Below are 17,322 nucleotides of genomic sequence, written 5' to 3'. Positions count from 1 at the left end.
CAATCGTTCTTTATTCATCTTCATTTTCTTCTTTTTACCTCCCGCATCATAATAATCTTCATCTTCTTTTCCTCCTGCTCTTCCTTCTTCCTTTTCTTTATCTTGTTTCTTCTCCTCCTTCTTCTTCTATTCTCTTATTAATCCTAATTTCTCTTCCAATCGTTCTTTATCTATATTCATTTTCTCCTTTATCCCTCTTCTTTTCCTCCTCTTCTCCACCTCCTCCTCTTCTTCCTTACTCCCACATCATCTTCTTTTCCTCTCTTCTCCTCTTTTACTTCATTCCGTATCCTTTTCTACCCCCCCTCCTTCTTCCCCTTTTCATCACTTTTATAATCTTACTCTTTCTCTTCCAATCATCCTTAATCTCTCTCCATCTTCTCCTTTTTTTATTCCTCCCATATGATTTTTTTCTTCTTCTATTTCTTCACCTTTACCCTCTTCCTACACCTCACCCTATCAATCATCTTCCCCTTTCAGCTCTTCTTCTTCCTCCTCCTTCTCCTCCTCCTACCCATCATCATCCTCCTTCTCTCTCCATTCCTTTTTCTCGTTCTGCATTTCCTCTCATTCCTTCTCATTTTCTATTACTTCATATTTCTCCTTATTTTCTCTACAAATGTGTTTGTTCATTTCTCTTCCACGTCTTCGAATTCCCCTCCTTAACCTCCTCCAGAAAAGTGTTTGTTTTCTTCTTTCACCTCTTCTTATTCCACTTTCGCCTCTTCTCCGTTCACCACTTTCAGCTCTTCCTCCTCCTCCTTATCCTCCTCCAAAAATTGTTTGTTTACTTTCTTCTTCAACCATGTTTTATTACTCCTCAGCTTCTTCTCCATTCACCACTTTCAGCTCTTCCACCTCCTCCTACTCCTCCTCCTCTTCCACCAGAAAAGTGTTTGTTTATCTTTCTTCTTCCACCTCTTCTCCGTTTACCAATTTCAGCTCTTCCTCCTCCTCCATTCTCCTCCTCCTTCTCATACTCATCCATCTTCTCCTCCTCCTCCTCCTCCTCCTCCTCCTCCACCTCCTAAAGATTGTAAAGCGCAGACTCGAACAAAACCAGTGGCCAATATATTGGCTGGCATAGTCGCTTCAACTATTAACCGTGTACTTAAAACTATTAATAGATTTATAGATACGCTTATTACTATTCAAAACTTTATCAAACAACAAACAATTCGTGCGCTCGCCTGTTTATATTCTACTGTGTGTTTTAATGTTTCAACATTAACAAATATTTGAAATAATTCAAAGGGTAAGTGGGTTACTTCACTTTTCTTTATAATTTAGGCCCACTGCAAAAATTAATATTTTCACAGACTTATCATAAAAAGAAAACAGTTCAAGTTATCTTCACAGATTCTTTAAAGTTATTTTCAAATTTCACTGATTTCCCATAGGAAACTCTTCTGGAAGTTGTGTAATGCTAAATTATTGAATAAATAAATATATAAGAAAATAGTTATTTAGAAAACATTAGCTATGCTAATGATATGATGTTACATTACAATACTAACCGTTATAGTGAGGTCCACGTTATAATGGCAGTGGATAAAGATAGAAGGATAGCGATTCCGATTCTCTGCATTGATTAATTATATTTCTACACTGTTAAAAATATAATTGGCATCGTTGTGAATCTAGAAAAGGATAGTACCACCGGCTTTGTCGAATGATAGACAAGGATAGCAAAACCAAAGTTGATCAAATACTGTCATTATAACGTGGACCTCACTATAGGCTTATAGTGAGGTCCACGTTATAATGGCAGTGTTTGATCAGCAGTGGTATTGCTATCCTTGTCTATCATTCAACAAAGCAGGTAGTGCTATCTCCTTCTCGCTTTGCTCTGTTACCAGATCGTCTTTTAACAATGTAGAATTAATAATTAATCAACATATTTCATCTTAATTTTGAAATTAATAAAAATATTATTTTTTGCGTAATAAAATATAATTGATTATTTAAACCGAGAGTGAACAGTTTATATCATATCAATAAGCATGTGTATCAGCTACCGTCTATAGAAGGCATTGACAAGACGGAGGATCGGCAACGTTGATCTCCTATCTTTCTCCACTGCCATTATAACGTGGACCTCACTATAATTCTACTTTTTTTGGAGGCAAATAATATCGTGGTTGAATTGTTCAATAGTATAGGTATAATAGTATCTATTAATTGTTGAAATATGATAATTTTGAGCTACCAATGCTTGAACGACAATTATTAAAAACAATGTTTTGATTTGATGGGATGATCAAACGTCCATGCCCACCGGCGTGATTCCAGCCCACGACCGCTAGCACAGACTGAACGGCCTTAAGTTTATGAGAAAAATCCTCATTGATATACCTTGTTACACAAATTATATTGATTATTATAGAAATATAAGTTAGTAGTTACCCAAAAAAACTGGTGTGGTGCACTAACACAACTTTCCTTGTCGTTATGAAAATTGATCACCTGACGCTAGTGCTTACGCGCATCTCAAGTCTACTATTCAAAGATTTGAGCCAGACGGTGACAGAGCAATAACGCTGAAGACACACGAGGTCTGCTATCTCTTCATAGTGAATGATTTAATGGAATCGACAATAATATGGAAATATTATAATCCATTGGACTAGCATGATATGGAAATGAAAACGTATCAAAAGCAAAAACATAAACACTAAAAAATGTTATTCCAAATAGGTAATAGTATAAATATGAATAAACACATCAAACATTTTTACTTTCCTTGCCATATTACCATAGGAAAGGAAATTATTGCTTTCCGAAAAAAAATAAGGTACCCCAATTTCTAAATTTCTATACGTTTCAAGGTCCTTTGTGTGTGTGTGTGTGTGTGTGTGTGTGTGTGTGTGTGTGTGTGTGTGTGTGTGTGTATGTGCGTCTGTGTACACGATATCTCATCTCCCAATTAACGGAATGACTAGAAATTTGGAACTTAAGGTCCTTACAATATAAGGATCCGACACGAACAATTTCGATCAGATACAATCCAAGATGGCGGCTAAAATGGCGAAAATTATGTCAAAAACAGGGCTTTTCGCAATTTTCTCGAAAACGGCTTCAACGATTCCGATTAAATTCATACCTAGAATAGTCATTGATAAGCTCTAGTAACTGCCACAAGTCCCATATCTGTAAAAATTTCAGGAGCTACGCCCCATCAATGCAAAGTGTGATTTTAGATTCCCAATTATCAGGCTTCAGATACAATTTAAACAAAAAATTTCAAGTGGAAAAGATTGAGCATAAAAATCTCTACAATTAATGTTCAGTGACATTTCCACCTAGAATTGGAAATAAGCTCGAAATTCGAGAAAATGTGTTTATTCAATAATGCAAACGGTTGATTGATTCTATTGAATCATTCACTATGAAGAGATGTCAGACTTCGTGTGTCTCCAGCGTTATTGTCCTGTCACCAGCTGGCAGATCTTTGAACTTGAGATGCGCGTGTACACTATAGCGTCAGGTGATAAATTTTCATAATGGCAAGGAAAGTTGTGTGAGTGCGCCCCACACCAGATTTTTTTTATTCATTCCATATTGTTCAAAATATATGCCACAAAAATAGACACTAATTATTGTAAAGACTTTTCAATACAGACTACCCTAGTCTTATATGTTCTAATATTTTTCATTTTATAATTTGAATTTTATTATTTATTGAGAGAATATTTTTATTACAGTTGACCATTTTCAGGTTTTTGGATGATTGAATGCGTTTTTCTATAGAAGAATCGGACATTGGATGAAATACGATAACATGCTGGATAAAGTCAAGGTGAGTTGAGCAAAACAAATTTAATATTTCTCTTATACTTTTTCTCAGGTTTATAATATGTTTCAATTGCAAACAATTATATGGTGATTTGAAAACCAAATTTGTAATATATTCATTTTGAATTAATCATTGTAATAATCTTCTTTTTCTTCCTTCTGTCTTCGTCGTCTTCTTCTTCTTCTCTGTTTTACTTGTTCTCTTTCTTCATTCATTTTGTTGTTGTTTATATATTATGAGCTCTCCAACTTTTTATTTAAATAAACATGGTCAACCTATAATCTGCCCTTTTTGGTTTTCCGGCCTTGTCAGGATATGGGTGACAAATTTTCTTGGTTCATATTTTAAGTAAAATACACTCAGATAATTCAAATTATACAACCTTATTCCAACAAATTTTTAAACTTCTCAAATAAAATATTCATACAAATTTTGTTCGAATTTTTGTCTATATCTAGATTCGAATTGTATTGTAAACATTACTCTTGTGAATATCAAAAACTATACTCTGTCCAAACAGGCAAGAGCTCTGAATGACTAGGCCGACCCTCCCACTACTCACACACACAAGCGCAGTCTCCTTCTGTGTGTGTGAGTAAAGGGACGGTCTGTCTACCTGTATATTACGTAGTATGCATAGTATATCAATGGCGCAGGTAGGCCAGGCGTGTGTGCCTGCGCGTGGGGGAGAGAGGGTCGGCTTAATCTTTCAGGGCTCACGGCAGTTTGGACAGACTATAGCAGGTAACCCGTGCTCCGCAAGGGTCTATTTAAAAACTTGACAAACTGAAAACTTGACCCACTGAAATCTTGAAGGATTTCAAATAGGTCTTTAACCATCCTCGGTACATTAAGAATCTATAAGCAAAATTTCAAGCTATCAGTTGAGTAGTAGAGACGTGATGATGCGTCATTCGTGAATTTCCTATCTACTACGTATATGAGCCAGCTCTTTATTCCTTAATTATAGATAGATAAGGTTGAACTGTCAGAGCACTCCTTATAAAGTCACCAACGCCCCCCCATTTAACCAATGCTGACAATTTGTAATTGATTTCACTTCTACGCAGCTGGAATGAAATAATTAAAACTGAATTCTTGCATTTGAATGAATTTTCATTTAAGATAAGAAACTATTTCTACGCAGCTCTCAACTCCAATTTTTTTCAATCATTAAGTCATTATTGAAAGTATTTTCTCATAATCGTAATTCAACAAAAGACACATAATTACACTTTGAATTGGGCTTATTTGTTGACTATTTTATTATAATAAAACTGCTTAAATATTTGCCTTTGGCAGGGAGATAAAGGATATGTCGAAGCAAGAGAGAGTGATGATAGTGCCTTTAAGGCTATGCAAAGGCGAAAAATAAACTTTTTACTGGTGATATTTTTTAAAGTTATCATCAAGCTATAAAAATTAAAAAGTTTTCTCGGGAAAACATTTTTTCCTATCATTATTTTTTGAGATATGAGCGCACAAAGTTTAAATTTTTGGGACAGAACATTCCAAATTCGGTAAGAGATAAATCCATGAGACTTAGAGGATGGATTCTTCATGGTATTGTTGATCTAGTAAAACAAAAATTCCCTGAGAATATGAATTTTTAAGATAGTTATTCAATTTACTGAAAATGGCCAAATATAACTTTTAGTAGAGTTATTTTAGTTTCCTGCCAGAAAGGTTGCACAGTTTGAGACTGCCCCTTTATGGGTGCAAAATTCAATGCAGAAAGCTGTCATACTCTGCGCAACATTTCTGGTAAGAAGTTTTCCCAATACACCAAGATAGAAAGGGTGACATTTTGCTAAATAAGCCAATGACACCTTATTATGACCCATGAAGATGGAGATAAAAGAGAGAATGATAATGACAAACCTAAGTCATCTGGGTGTCTCCAAAAAACACGATCTACTCTTAATGCAGAAGACAGTAATGCTCAACACTGTATCAATGGTTAGGGCATTCTTAAACCTATATAGTGAGTTCCACGTTATAACGACAGTGTTTGATTAGCAATGGTATTGCTATCCTTGTCTATCATTCAATAAAGCGGATAACACTATCTCTTTCTCGCCTTGCTCTGTTGCCAGATCGTCTTCTAACAATGTGGAATTAATAATATTAATTAACAAAATATTCCATCTTAATTATGAACATTCATTACGAAATTATTGAAAAATAAAATATAATTGATCATTTTAAACGATAATGAAGAGTTATAATATTACATCAATAAACCTGTATCAGCTACCGTCTATAGAAGGCATTGACAAGACAGAGGATCGGCAACGTTGATCTCCTATCTTTCTCCACTGCCATTAAAACATGGACTTAACCATAGCAGCAGAATAATTCATCAAAGTCTTGTCATAGACCGTCATATTTCATCTGTCATATTTCTATATAAGTCTTGTCATATTTCATCTGCTTTTGATGAAAAACTCACATAGCAATGTGATGAAAAATGAAGATAATAATAATTTTCATCATATGGAGACAACAGGCTGAAATCCATTTTGCCTCCTACACACAATACAATATTTTCAACACACATTATATCATTTGAAATATTAGAAGATAAAAATAATAAAAGAAATATACATTCAATATAAAAGAATACAAATAATCACTGAAGTACCTTATCATAACCATAATAATAATAATTGATTGTTAGAACAATCATTAATTGAAAATTATTAATAATTAATCAAAAATTATTTTTTAATATGTGAATATTTTAGTGATAATAATGTGGAATTTCCTTCTGTTTGGTTTTGAAGCATCCTAATTTGAAAATCTACTTTGTGAAAATAATTATGAACTGAAATTTTGTAAAGTAAACAACTACAAGACTTAAGGACCGGTTTCTGAGCTCGGGATTTAGCTATAAGTTCTTTAAACAGCTGGAGTCGGAAAATTGTCTTTCCCAAACGTGGCGTAGTCGAAGTCACGATTGAATTAAATTTAGAAAAATAGAAAATTGAATACAAAATAAAATAAAGAGAAAATAGTTGAAGTTTCAGCTATTTTGAATCATTTAGGAATGTTTAATTTCGTCAAGGAAAAACGTTTCCAATTTATTGCCAATTAGAATATTTCAAAACATATTACAAAATACTTATAATATATCATTAAAAATATACATAAATAAGCATAATTACTCATACATATACTTGGAAAAAATTAAAATAAAATATACAACCTAGGCATCAGCAGCAAAAAGAAAATCTTTGCCCGCTGGTGAGAGTTGCAAAACAGTAAAAGAAAAACATAATATTTCGAAATAATGCAGAAAGTTAAAGTTAAATTTAACTAATAATTACAAAATCTTACAACAGCAGAATCATAAAAAATCAAACAAATATTGTGCAGAGAAAAGACTATAAAATGAAAATAAAATAATCTTAATTAAATTGCTATATTTAAGGTAAAGGAATATTCCCTCTTAATCCACTCATTGACGCTCTTTTTACTAATTTTGAAATCCAAGTCAAAAGGTACCGGTATTGCATTGATCAGTTTACTGCTTGTGTAAATTATTAGCTGTCTTCTGATCAATGAAGGTTTAGTAGGAACTATTATAGAAATGAGAAAATAAAAACTGGGACTACTGTCATAAAAATTCAGACTACGATATGGAAAGCCAATTTTCTGACACAGCTGTTTCAAATCTAGAACTTGACCAAATCCCGAGCTCGGAAACCGGCCCTTAGCCTATTCCGGACTATGACTGTGTAAATGTTTGTATTGTAAATGTATGTAAACCTTATCTAAATTTGGGAGAGGAATAGCACAAGGTTACCTTATTTTTTCTCTCCCAATCATTTTTGATGATGTACTTGTATGAATCAAGAAAGAATAAAGAATTAAACAAAATAGAATTAATGATAATAGATAAAAATAATAATAAGAAAGAATAAAGAGAGAAAGAACGTCTGTGAAAAACCAAAAATGAAAGAGAATAATTAAATAATAATAGAACAATCAGACAACAAGACAATAGAACAACATTTATGCAATAATATTATTATTAAACAAATTTCCAATAATTAAATGCTGTATTTAAAAAAGGTTTCATTTGTCAGCATTTGAACAAATGCAACTCTCAATTAATTTCCATCTGAACATTTATTCACTCAATAATAATTGTTTGGTACAAAATTAAGTACAGAGTAGCCAAACAAAGCGAGCAGGATTGCGTCAGATTATTCTCTGGTCTTTTATTGATTTTGAAATTGTAAAGATAAGACTCCCATATCTTGATTATATTTACTATTCAATCTGAATCACTCAAACTGTTGGCATTAGCTGAATGGGGCGATTTCCATCTTTCGTATACAAAATATACTGATAATTTAATGTGAATTTTACAATAATTGAGTACCGCTTATGTGAATATAATTTTAATGACACGCACTAATAATCTGGAAATTTCTATTGATTGAATGGGAAGTGTCGATCTTGTTATATCTACGAAATACTGACAGTTTTGAATGAACATCAGAGAAATGAGGTGAATCATTCATAATGAAACTCATTAAGAATTTGGAAAATTCTAATAATGTTGTGATAAGAATGATTTATGAATCTCTGTCTAATCTTTCAGATAGAATTGAAATTTGTTACTTTTATTGCTTCAGTTGTAGCCTTATAGTCCAGGTCTAATCTTGATCTTGCTAAAAGTTTGTGAATTGTGCCTAGTTTTCAATATTAGTTACTGCATATTGTTTGCAACTTTAAAGTCTTCTGAAGTTTTCGCATTCTAGTGAACTTATTTAGTCTGTGAGCTTATTTTCTTGTAAACTTTCAACTCTAGTGAACTTGGTCACCTTTTTTGTAAAATTTCAATTCCTTTAAGGTCAACTATTTTAGTGAACTTATACCTATATCCCTGTGAGCTTATTTCACTTGTGAACTTATATATTATTCCTGTGTAACCTACTCACACACTTCCCCACTTAGCCTATAATATTCTAGTTCTCTTTTCCTGTGAATCCTTGTGAGAGCTCATTTTTCTTATGAACTTGAATCATTCCTCTGTAGCCTACTTACCCACTTAGCCTCTAATTCTAGTTTTCTTCTTCCATGTTTCTCTGTTAACTTAATTTTCTTGTAAACTTTTAACTCTATAGTGAACTTGGTGACCTTTTTTGTGACCTTTCAATTCCTGTCAAGTCAACTGTTCTAGTGAGCTTAGGCTACCTATCCCTGTCAACTTATTTTTCTTGTGAACTTATATTATTCTTGTGTAGCCTATTTACTTCACCATTGCAGTAGACTCAATTCTATCAGCCTATACATTATAAATCCAGTTCTCTTATTCAGTGTATCCCTGTGTGTTCATTTTTATTGTAAATTCATTTTTTCTGTGAAGATCTTAATCATTTTCTAATTTCAATAGAATTTAGGAAATATATTACAGTCTTTCGTTTGAAAAAAGTGTGAATGAAAACTGCAATATTGTTAGTGTAATTATTGGAATCTACCCGAGGCTTATTCAGCTTATATACTATTTCGGAAATTCTCACGGTGAGTTCAATGCATATCAAATTTATATAGTTTTAGGTCCGGTTTCCGAGCACGGGATTTAGGCTAAGTTCTACACTTTTAACCTTCCGGCAGTCGCGCTGTTGTAAAAAGTACAACAGTGTCAGTTTTTTGCTGCACAAAACTATTGAATGGGGTGGTGTCAGTGAATGAGTCACCTATGCATTCCAAAACTTTCCCCCTATCACTCCACTGAGTCGCAGTATCAACCGAGCAATGGTTCAGTCTTTAGGTGCCATTTAGTCGCGACAGTGCATAAGATAGGGAAACGGGGACTGTAAACGAACCAATAACACAGAATTGATGGCTTTGCTTGATGTACCTTATTGGGATGGAATGGTAATCATCCAAATGTTCATAGGCGTGAAATAATCCAAGAAGATGGAAAAGTAATTATAGAATAAATTAACATGACAGTGAACGAAGTACATAACACTTGGAAAATTGGATGTTGTAAAAAATGCAACACGCGACTACTCGTGTGAGTAACCGGGAGGTTAACAGCGCGAGTCTGAAAATTGACTTTCAGAAACGGGGCGTTGTCGTAGTTTTTATGATAATCTTTTCTATAATTAATTGGAAACGTTTTTTCTTGACGAAATTAAACATTCCTGAACAATTCAGAATTGCTGAAACTTTACAATATTTTCTCTTTATTTTATATTTTGTGTTCAATTTTCTATAGTGAGGTCCACGTTATAGTGGCAGTGGATGAAGATAGGAGAATAGCGATGCCAATTCTCTGCATTAATTAATTATATTTCTACACTGTCAAAAACATAATTGTCATCGTTGTGGACCTAGAAAAGCATAGTATCACCGGCTTTGTCGAATGATAGAGAAGGATAGCAAAACCAAAGTTGATCAAATACTGTCATTATAACGTGGACCTCACTATAGGCGCCGGCTACGACTACGCCCCGTTTCGGGAAGCCAATTTCTGAGTCCAGCTATTTAAAGTCTACTAGAACTTAGCTGAATCCCGAGCTTGGAAACCGACCCTTCATTCCATCAGCCTATATTATAATGCTAGTTCATTTATCAGTTTATTTCTGTATGCTTTTTTCCCTTGTAACTCATTATTCTTTGAAAATCTTAATTATTTAATAGAATTTGAAGAATATATATTAGACATATTTCGTTTGAAGAAAGTGTGATTGTAAACTTCAATATTGTGAGTGGATTGGTGGCATTGGAGTCCACCCGAGGCTTATTCAGCTTATACTATTTCGGAAATTCTTATGGTGAGTTCAATGCATAACATATTTATATATTATAGTTTCAGGTGTTTTCCGAATCACCAACATTTGGAATCTATAGAGTAAGATTCACGTTCTAATGTCAGCATCTGATTATTATTATTACCGTATTTAATTCAAATTAGATTTAGAATTATTATTAACTAGCAGTTGACCCGTACCATAGAGAAACAATAGCTTAAGTAGATATCCCATGGTAAAGGGCGATAATGTCGCAACTTTTACTGTTATCTCAAGCCGACAGTCCACGTATTTCTTTCCAAATAAGCTGTGTGACGCTGGTAGTCTCTCATATTGTGCCGTTCATACACTCTCACCCGGCCAAAACAGTAAAAATCTACAATAATCGATAGTAATCGACTTGAGATAACAGTAAAAGTTGCGACATTATCGCCCTATACCATGGGATATCTACTTACGATATTGTTTCTCTATGTACTCTGTAAGGGTCTAATTAAAAACTTGATCTACTGAAATCTTGACGGATTTGAAATAGGCCTTAACCATACTAGATACATTAAGAATCTATATGCAAAATTTCAAGTTAATGAGTTGAGTAGTTGAAACATGAATTTCCTATTCCTTTCGTGAATTTCCTATCCCGTATAAGTAAAGTGTATTAAGTGTGTAAGCCAGTTCTTTCCTTTATTGTATTATAGACTAGCAGGAAACCCGTGCTCCACAATGGTATATTTTTAAACTTTTGGACACGTTATTCCGTCGGTCCCGGCTGCCTAAAAAGCAGTCGTTAGGTCATGTCAGAGGCCCTGAAATTGATCAGTGGCGACCTGAAAACTCTGACACCAGACCTGAGCCAGCCAGGCACTCGATATTATTATTATTTTATTATTTTAAAACTTGACATAATGAAATCTTGAAGAATTGAAATAGGCATATAACTATCCTCTGTAAATTAAGAATCTATATGCAAAATTTCAAGTTAATCAGCCCAGTAGTTCAGACGTGATGGTGCATCATTCGTGAACTTTCTATCCCGTACATTGTGTAAGACGATTCTTTTCCTTTATTAGGTCTACATTATATTCTATATATAGGCCTAGAAGCGAAATGGCACTCACTCACTGACTGACTGACTCACTCACTCGCAGAACTAAAAATCTACCGGACCAAAAACGTTCAAATTTGGTAGGTGTGTTCAGTTGGCCCTTTAGAGGCGCACTAAGAACGGATTTGAAAAAATTTGCAAAGATACGCCCAAAATCAGCGGTTTTTTGCTTTCTCTCAGATTTATCGAGAACAAATGAACAGAATAATTGTTCAATTTTAGTACAGAAGCTAAGCTAGGGTGTAATAATGTTGTGTTAGAAGGAATTTGAAAAAACGCCAAAGAGACAGGTAACAGATGTTTTTACCACGTTTTTTCAAATTTTCGAGATCAGGAAAAACTTTGATTTTCTGATGGAATGAAGCATGCTCAAATGAAAAATGCAGGCGAGTGGAGCGAGCCCGCTGATCTCATTTTTGGACGATCCAGTCGGGGGTCCAGGGGGCGGTGCCCCCTGGCTAGACGGATATGGCGAGGAAGCGAGCCAGTTAATAATAAATTTTCATGATTGAGATAAAATTTCCTGTTAGTTCATCATATCTCTACATAGCCTACAAACGATTTGGCAACGGTGCAGAGTTGGAAAATGATGGAGCTATCTGCGACAGACAAGGATAGCAAACAATGCTAATCAGATGCTGACTATATAACGTGAATCTCAATGAATAGTTATTACAATTTTTCAAGTTTAACAAAGTTGTAATCTGCAAACTACTGGCACTCTAAATTTCTTACGAAACTTGCCATATACTTCTGCTCAGGAATTTTTTGTCCAATAAAAATTTCTCTCATGATGTAACAAAAATAAGTGAACATGTCACCTATTCAAGTATACTCGACTTTCAAGTGGTACTTGAAAGAAAACGCGAGGCAAGATTATCTTTTAATAAATTATTAGAAAACAAATCGATTTTTCTCCAATAGAGCTTGAGTAGGACAATGTAGAAGACCTTGTTTGGTATTTTGGTGATATTTCTGTCTACAACTTATTTTGACTGTGAGATAGATCGTTGTGAATTTTGAGATATTGATTTTTGTGAGGACTTTGTTTTATCATGACGCGACTTCAATGACAGTTTTAAATTTAAAGAAATTTTACAATTATAATTCAAGTTTGTGATTTTCTGTTTATTGTAAGGTGAGTTGAACCGTATAATTTCTGACGTTTCTATAATTTATTTGTTGTACACTATAATGAGGTCCACGTTATAATGGCAGTGGAGAAAGAAAGGAGAACAACGTCGCCGACCCTCTGTCTTGTTGCCTTCTATGGAGGGTGACTGATACCGCTTTATTAACTGTTCATTCTCGTTTAAAATGATAAATTTATATTTTATCAAGCTAGAAATTGTATTTTTCAATGATTTCATAATGGATTTTCATGATCAAGATTAATTAATAATTTTGTTATACAATTATATTTCCACATTGTTTAAAAGACGATCTGGCAACAGAGCAAAGCGATAAAGTGATAGCGCTATCCGCTTTGTTGAATGATAGACAAGGATAGCAATTAATATTGTTAATCAAACACTGCCATCATAACGTAGACCTCACTATAGAAAAAGGACTCAAAAGTATAGATTGGATATACTGGGTTTATTTGTAGAAAGGTTTACAATCTATTTGGAATAGATTGTTTGATTTTCAACAATTTACTTTCAGAGTTTGTATTTCGAGGTGAGGCTGTTAGAATTCATAATTTTATAAGACTGAATTTATTTCCGTTCAACGTTAACAACGATACCATAAGCTATATAAATTTCTCAATAAAGGTGCATACAGACTTTCGCTCTGCTCCGCAACCGAACGTCACTCGAGCAGAACGATTGATGATCGACCGGGGAGCAAGAGTGGAACGCGAAAAGAGCTAACATCTCCCGTAACGTTCATAATCGGTGCGAGTACAGTGCGGGGGCGGAGAGATTGCGGTGCGATGGCGGATCGAGGGCGGAGCGTGCGCGGAGCGGGTTGGAGGCGCATATATCTGTACGCAGCTTAAGATATAAATCCGCTCTCTTCTATAGTGAGGTCCATGTTATAATAGCAGTATTTGATTAGCAATGGTATTGCTATCTTTGTCTATCATTCAACAAAGCGGATAGCGCTATCTCTTTCTCGCTTTGCTCTGTTGCCAGATCGTCTTTTAACAATGTAGAATTGATCATTAATTAACAAAATATTTCATCTTAATTATGAAAATTCATTATGAAATTATTGAAAAATATAATTTCTTGCTGAATAAAATATAATTGATTATTTTGAACGAGAATGAACAGTTAATATTACATCACTAAACCTGTATCATCCACCATCTATAGAAGATAGAGGATTGGCAACGTTGTTCTCTAATCTTCCTCCACTGTCATTATAACGTGGACCTCACTATACCTTTGATACTCCTTAGAGAGGCCAAAATATGTTCACTGTGGACAATTGAATAAATTATTATTGAGCAATTTTCTTGCTTCCATCACCCACTTCTCTTTTAAAACCGAAAGGATTCTAGAATGTCGAAAATTTCAATTCATTTTGTCTTGACTTGACATTGACGAACATAATCAATATTATCATGAAATGAAGAACATAATTGAAAAATAACTGAGCCTATAGGTCGAATAGAATTGATCTAGACACTATATTATTGGGAGGAAACAGAGGTTTCTCCCTGTTACTCCCCGTTTTTTAATATGGAAATCCTACTTTATTACGACACTCCATAATAATTCTGATAGAAGTAATATTCAAAAGAAAAACATATAGACATAGAAACATAAGAAAAATATGAACAGAATTTGTGTTTTATTTTTGGAGATCCGTAATGAATTTCGTGATTCAAAAGTAGAGTGGAGCCTCGATATTTTGGAGGCCTACTATTCGTAATATTTTATAATTCGTTGTGGGAGCTCGGTCTCCTTACATCTATAATCTGTAGAAAAGCGATGTACTATTTTGGTCCCTTTGCTAATTCAAAGTGATTTCGAGCGCTGGCCTATTTTCAACCTCTATAACTCGTAGTTTTGTGTGCATAAACTCTCTTTAATTAGAATTTTCTGGAATTTTTCATACATCATTGAAGGGAATAGTTATTTGTGCAACTAGTGCGCAAAGTGTCAGTTTGCTGCACCGAAAGAAACGGCTCGGGCGGAATGGTTTCTTGAGTGCAGCAGAGGAACTTTGCGCACGTATTTCACATTAAGTTTTTCCTACAGTTACCATTGGATATGAAAAGTGGGTAATTATGGGTAAAATTGCCTGAAATCCATCAAATGTTTTTCTGTGTAATTTTATTATTGATAAAAACCTTAATCCTAAAATCCTAAATTCCTCGTTGTCCTTGGTTATAATTATATAATGAATAATAATTAGCGCGTTGTGCTTGGTTGCACGTCTGCTCACTATAGCAGCCACAGCAGTCACTGTTACCAACTTTATTTTGATTTTGCTGCACTGTTGCTCCATATAACCTACTAAGTATTTTGCGTTGCCATGTTGCAAATCTGGAGTGCAGAAAAATTTTTCCCGCACTAGAGCGGAAAAGTGATTCTTTGCGTTCTGTAATCAGTGCAGCAATGGCCACTTTTCAACGTAACTGTAGGAAAAGATAATTATAGTGTACTTTGCTATTGCTAACTAATTCTCCATATATGAGGTCATCAACCGGAAACTACATAGAGTACCAGACGAAATTATTGTCTATTGACAAAGTGTTCGGTTCAATTCAGTGGGCCTACAGTATTGGAGGTCAGCGTTACGGTAATAATTCGTTAATAGGTTTGTGAATGTTATTTATGAGTGAGTAGGCTAGTATTGGGCGATTATCTACCAGAAATGGTCCATGAGATCAAAAGTTTGAATTCGAACGAAAAAATTGAGTTGATTGCTAAAAATGTATTGCATATTTCTAATTCTATTGGAAGGGTGACCGCTTGAGCCAACTGCTCTGATTCATGCGATGAGTTGTAAAATCGCTTCCTGGTGATTCGGAACCCACCTAAAACTGTATAGGTCCATTCATCTCTCATTATCATCCGCCCCATTACCCACGCACAAGCCTAGACGAGCTCATGTGGGCATCATCCTCAGCGAAAAAAATCTGAACATTTCTCATTTGAAATTTTAAAATTTGATATTTTTTGAAAACTTCAAATTTGATGTAAATAACTATTTTTATATTATTCTCCATTTGTATACATGCTATCTGTGATTGCTCAAGAATATTAATTTACAAACATTCTTTAACACTACTAATGATTTCAACCCCATCCATAATTAGCCTCCTCCTCCTCCTCCTACTCCTCCGCCTCCCACTCCTTCTCATCCTCCTCCTCCTCCTCCTCCTCCTCCTCCTCCTCCTACTCCTCCTCCTCCTACTCCTCCTCCTCCTACTCCTCCTTTTCATCCACCTCCTCCTTCTCCACCACCTCCTTCTCATCCTCCTCCTCCTTCTCCCAACCTCCTACTCCTCCTCCTACTGCTCCTCCTTCTCATCCACCTCCTCCTTCTCATCCTCCTCCTCCATCTCCTCCTCATCCTACTCCTCCTCCTTCTCATCCACCTCCTCCTCCTCCTCCTCCTCCTTCGCCTTTGGATTAGAAATAAATCCAAATGAACTATTTCCATAACGTGTACCATACTTCATATTTTTGTATTGTTATTGTAGAGTATTTGATTGACAATGCTTATTGTTTTTTTGTAAATTTTTCATAGCACATAGTAGGCCTATTCTTGATTGTATAATTAATGTTTGTTGGACAGAGCGTGCTAGCCGCAATGTGGACAACACTGTCGCGTAAGAAGCCACTGGTAAGCAGCTATGTCGAGGCGTCTGACTTGTGTCGCGTGTTGGGATTGGTCGACCTGACGGCGCTGGGCGTGGCCTCCACCCTGGGCATGGGCGTGTACATCATGGCCGGCAGCGTGGCCAAGATAGCCGGTCCTGGAGTCGCCTTCTCCTTCCTCATTGCTGGATTTGCAGCCACTCTCTCAGGTAACATAATATCATTATAGATTAGGTTTATTTGCCATAAACAATATACAATCAGTGATTCTATAATAAATACAATAATTATGTATGATAATTATTAATACATAATTAATAATTAATTATAATTATTCTACTATTTTTCTTGTTCTTTTTCTTCCTCTCCCTCTTCTTCTTCTTCTCCTCCTCCTCCCCATTTCCTCCTCTTCCTACTCCTCCTCCTCCTTCACCTCTTCCTCCTTTACCTTCTTCTCCTCCTCCTCCTCCTCCTCCTCCTTCTCCTTCTTCTCCTCCTCTTCTTTCTTTTCCTTCTCCTTCATCACCACCACCTTTTTTCCTACTCCCCCAATCCTCCTCCACCTACTCCATCACCACTCCTTCCTCCACCTCCTCCCCTATTTCTTCCACGTTCTTCTTCTCCTCCTCCTCCTCCTCGTCCTTATCCTCTATCCTCACCTCCTCCTCCTCTTCCTCCACTCCTTCTCTTCCGACCACACTCACCTCCTCACCCTCCTCCCCTCTTACCACCTACCTGCTTCTCTCTCTCCTCCGCCTATTCCTCCTCCTGCCCATTTCTTCCTATTCCTCCTTCTCCTATCCTCTTATCTCTTTCTATCCTGCTTTATACTCTAAAGTATTCTTCCCTACTTCCCATTGTACTCTA

The 17,322-nt window shown here is 35.3% G+C and overlaps 1 protein-coding gene across 4 annotated transcripts in view; it reads left to right on the top strand.

Annotated features, from left to right (window-relative positions):
• Positions 1–1,164: 1,164 nt before the first annotated feature.
• LOC111061535 (cationic amino acid transporter 2-like) overlaps positions 1,165–17,322 on the top strand; it is a 51,771-nt gene continuing 35,613 nt past the window's right edge. The window contains exons 1-3 of one of the 4 annotated variants that reach the window (XM_039440884.1): positions 1,165–1,255; positions 3,705–3,799; positions 16,433–16,664. In XM_039440884.1, the coding sequence (XP_039296818.1) occupies positions 3,767–3,799; positions 16,433–16,664 (265 nt within the window). In that variant the 5' untranslated portion in view covers positions 1,165–1,255; positions 3,705–3,766. Of the gene's footprint in view, positions 1,256–3,704; positions 3,800–8,411; positions 9,332–12,575; positions 12,813–16,432; positions 16,665–17,322 lie in introns of those variants that run through there. The other 3 variants (XM_039440883.1, XM_039440886.1, XM_039440885.1) reach the window with 3 other exon arrangements.

Source organism: Nilaparvata lugens, chromosome 14 (genome assembly GCF_014356525.2).
Source record: "Nilaparvata lugens isolate BPH chromosome 14, ASM1435652v1, whole genome shotgun sequence".
In the NCBI taxonomy this organism is placed as follows: domain Eukaryota; kingdom Metazoa; phylum Arthropoda; class Insecta; order Hemiptera; family Delphacidae; genus Nilaparvata; species Nilaparvata lugens.
Note: the sequence above shows the minus strand (reverse complement) of the source record. Positions and strands in the feature narration are given on the sequence as shown.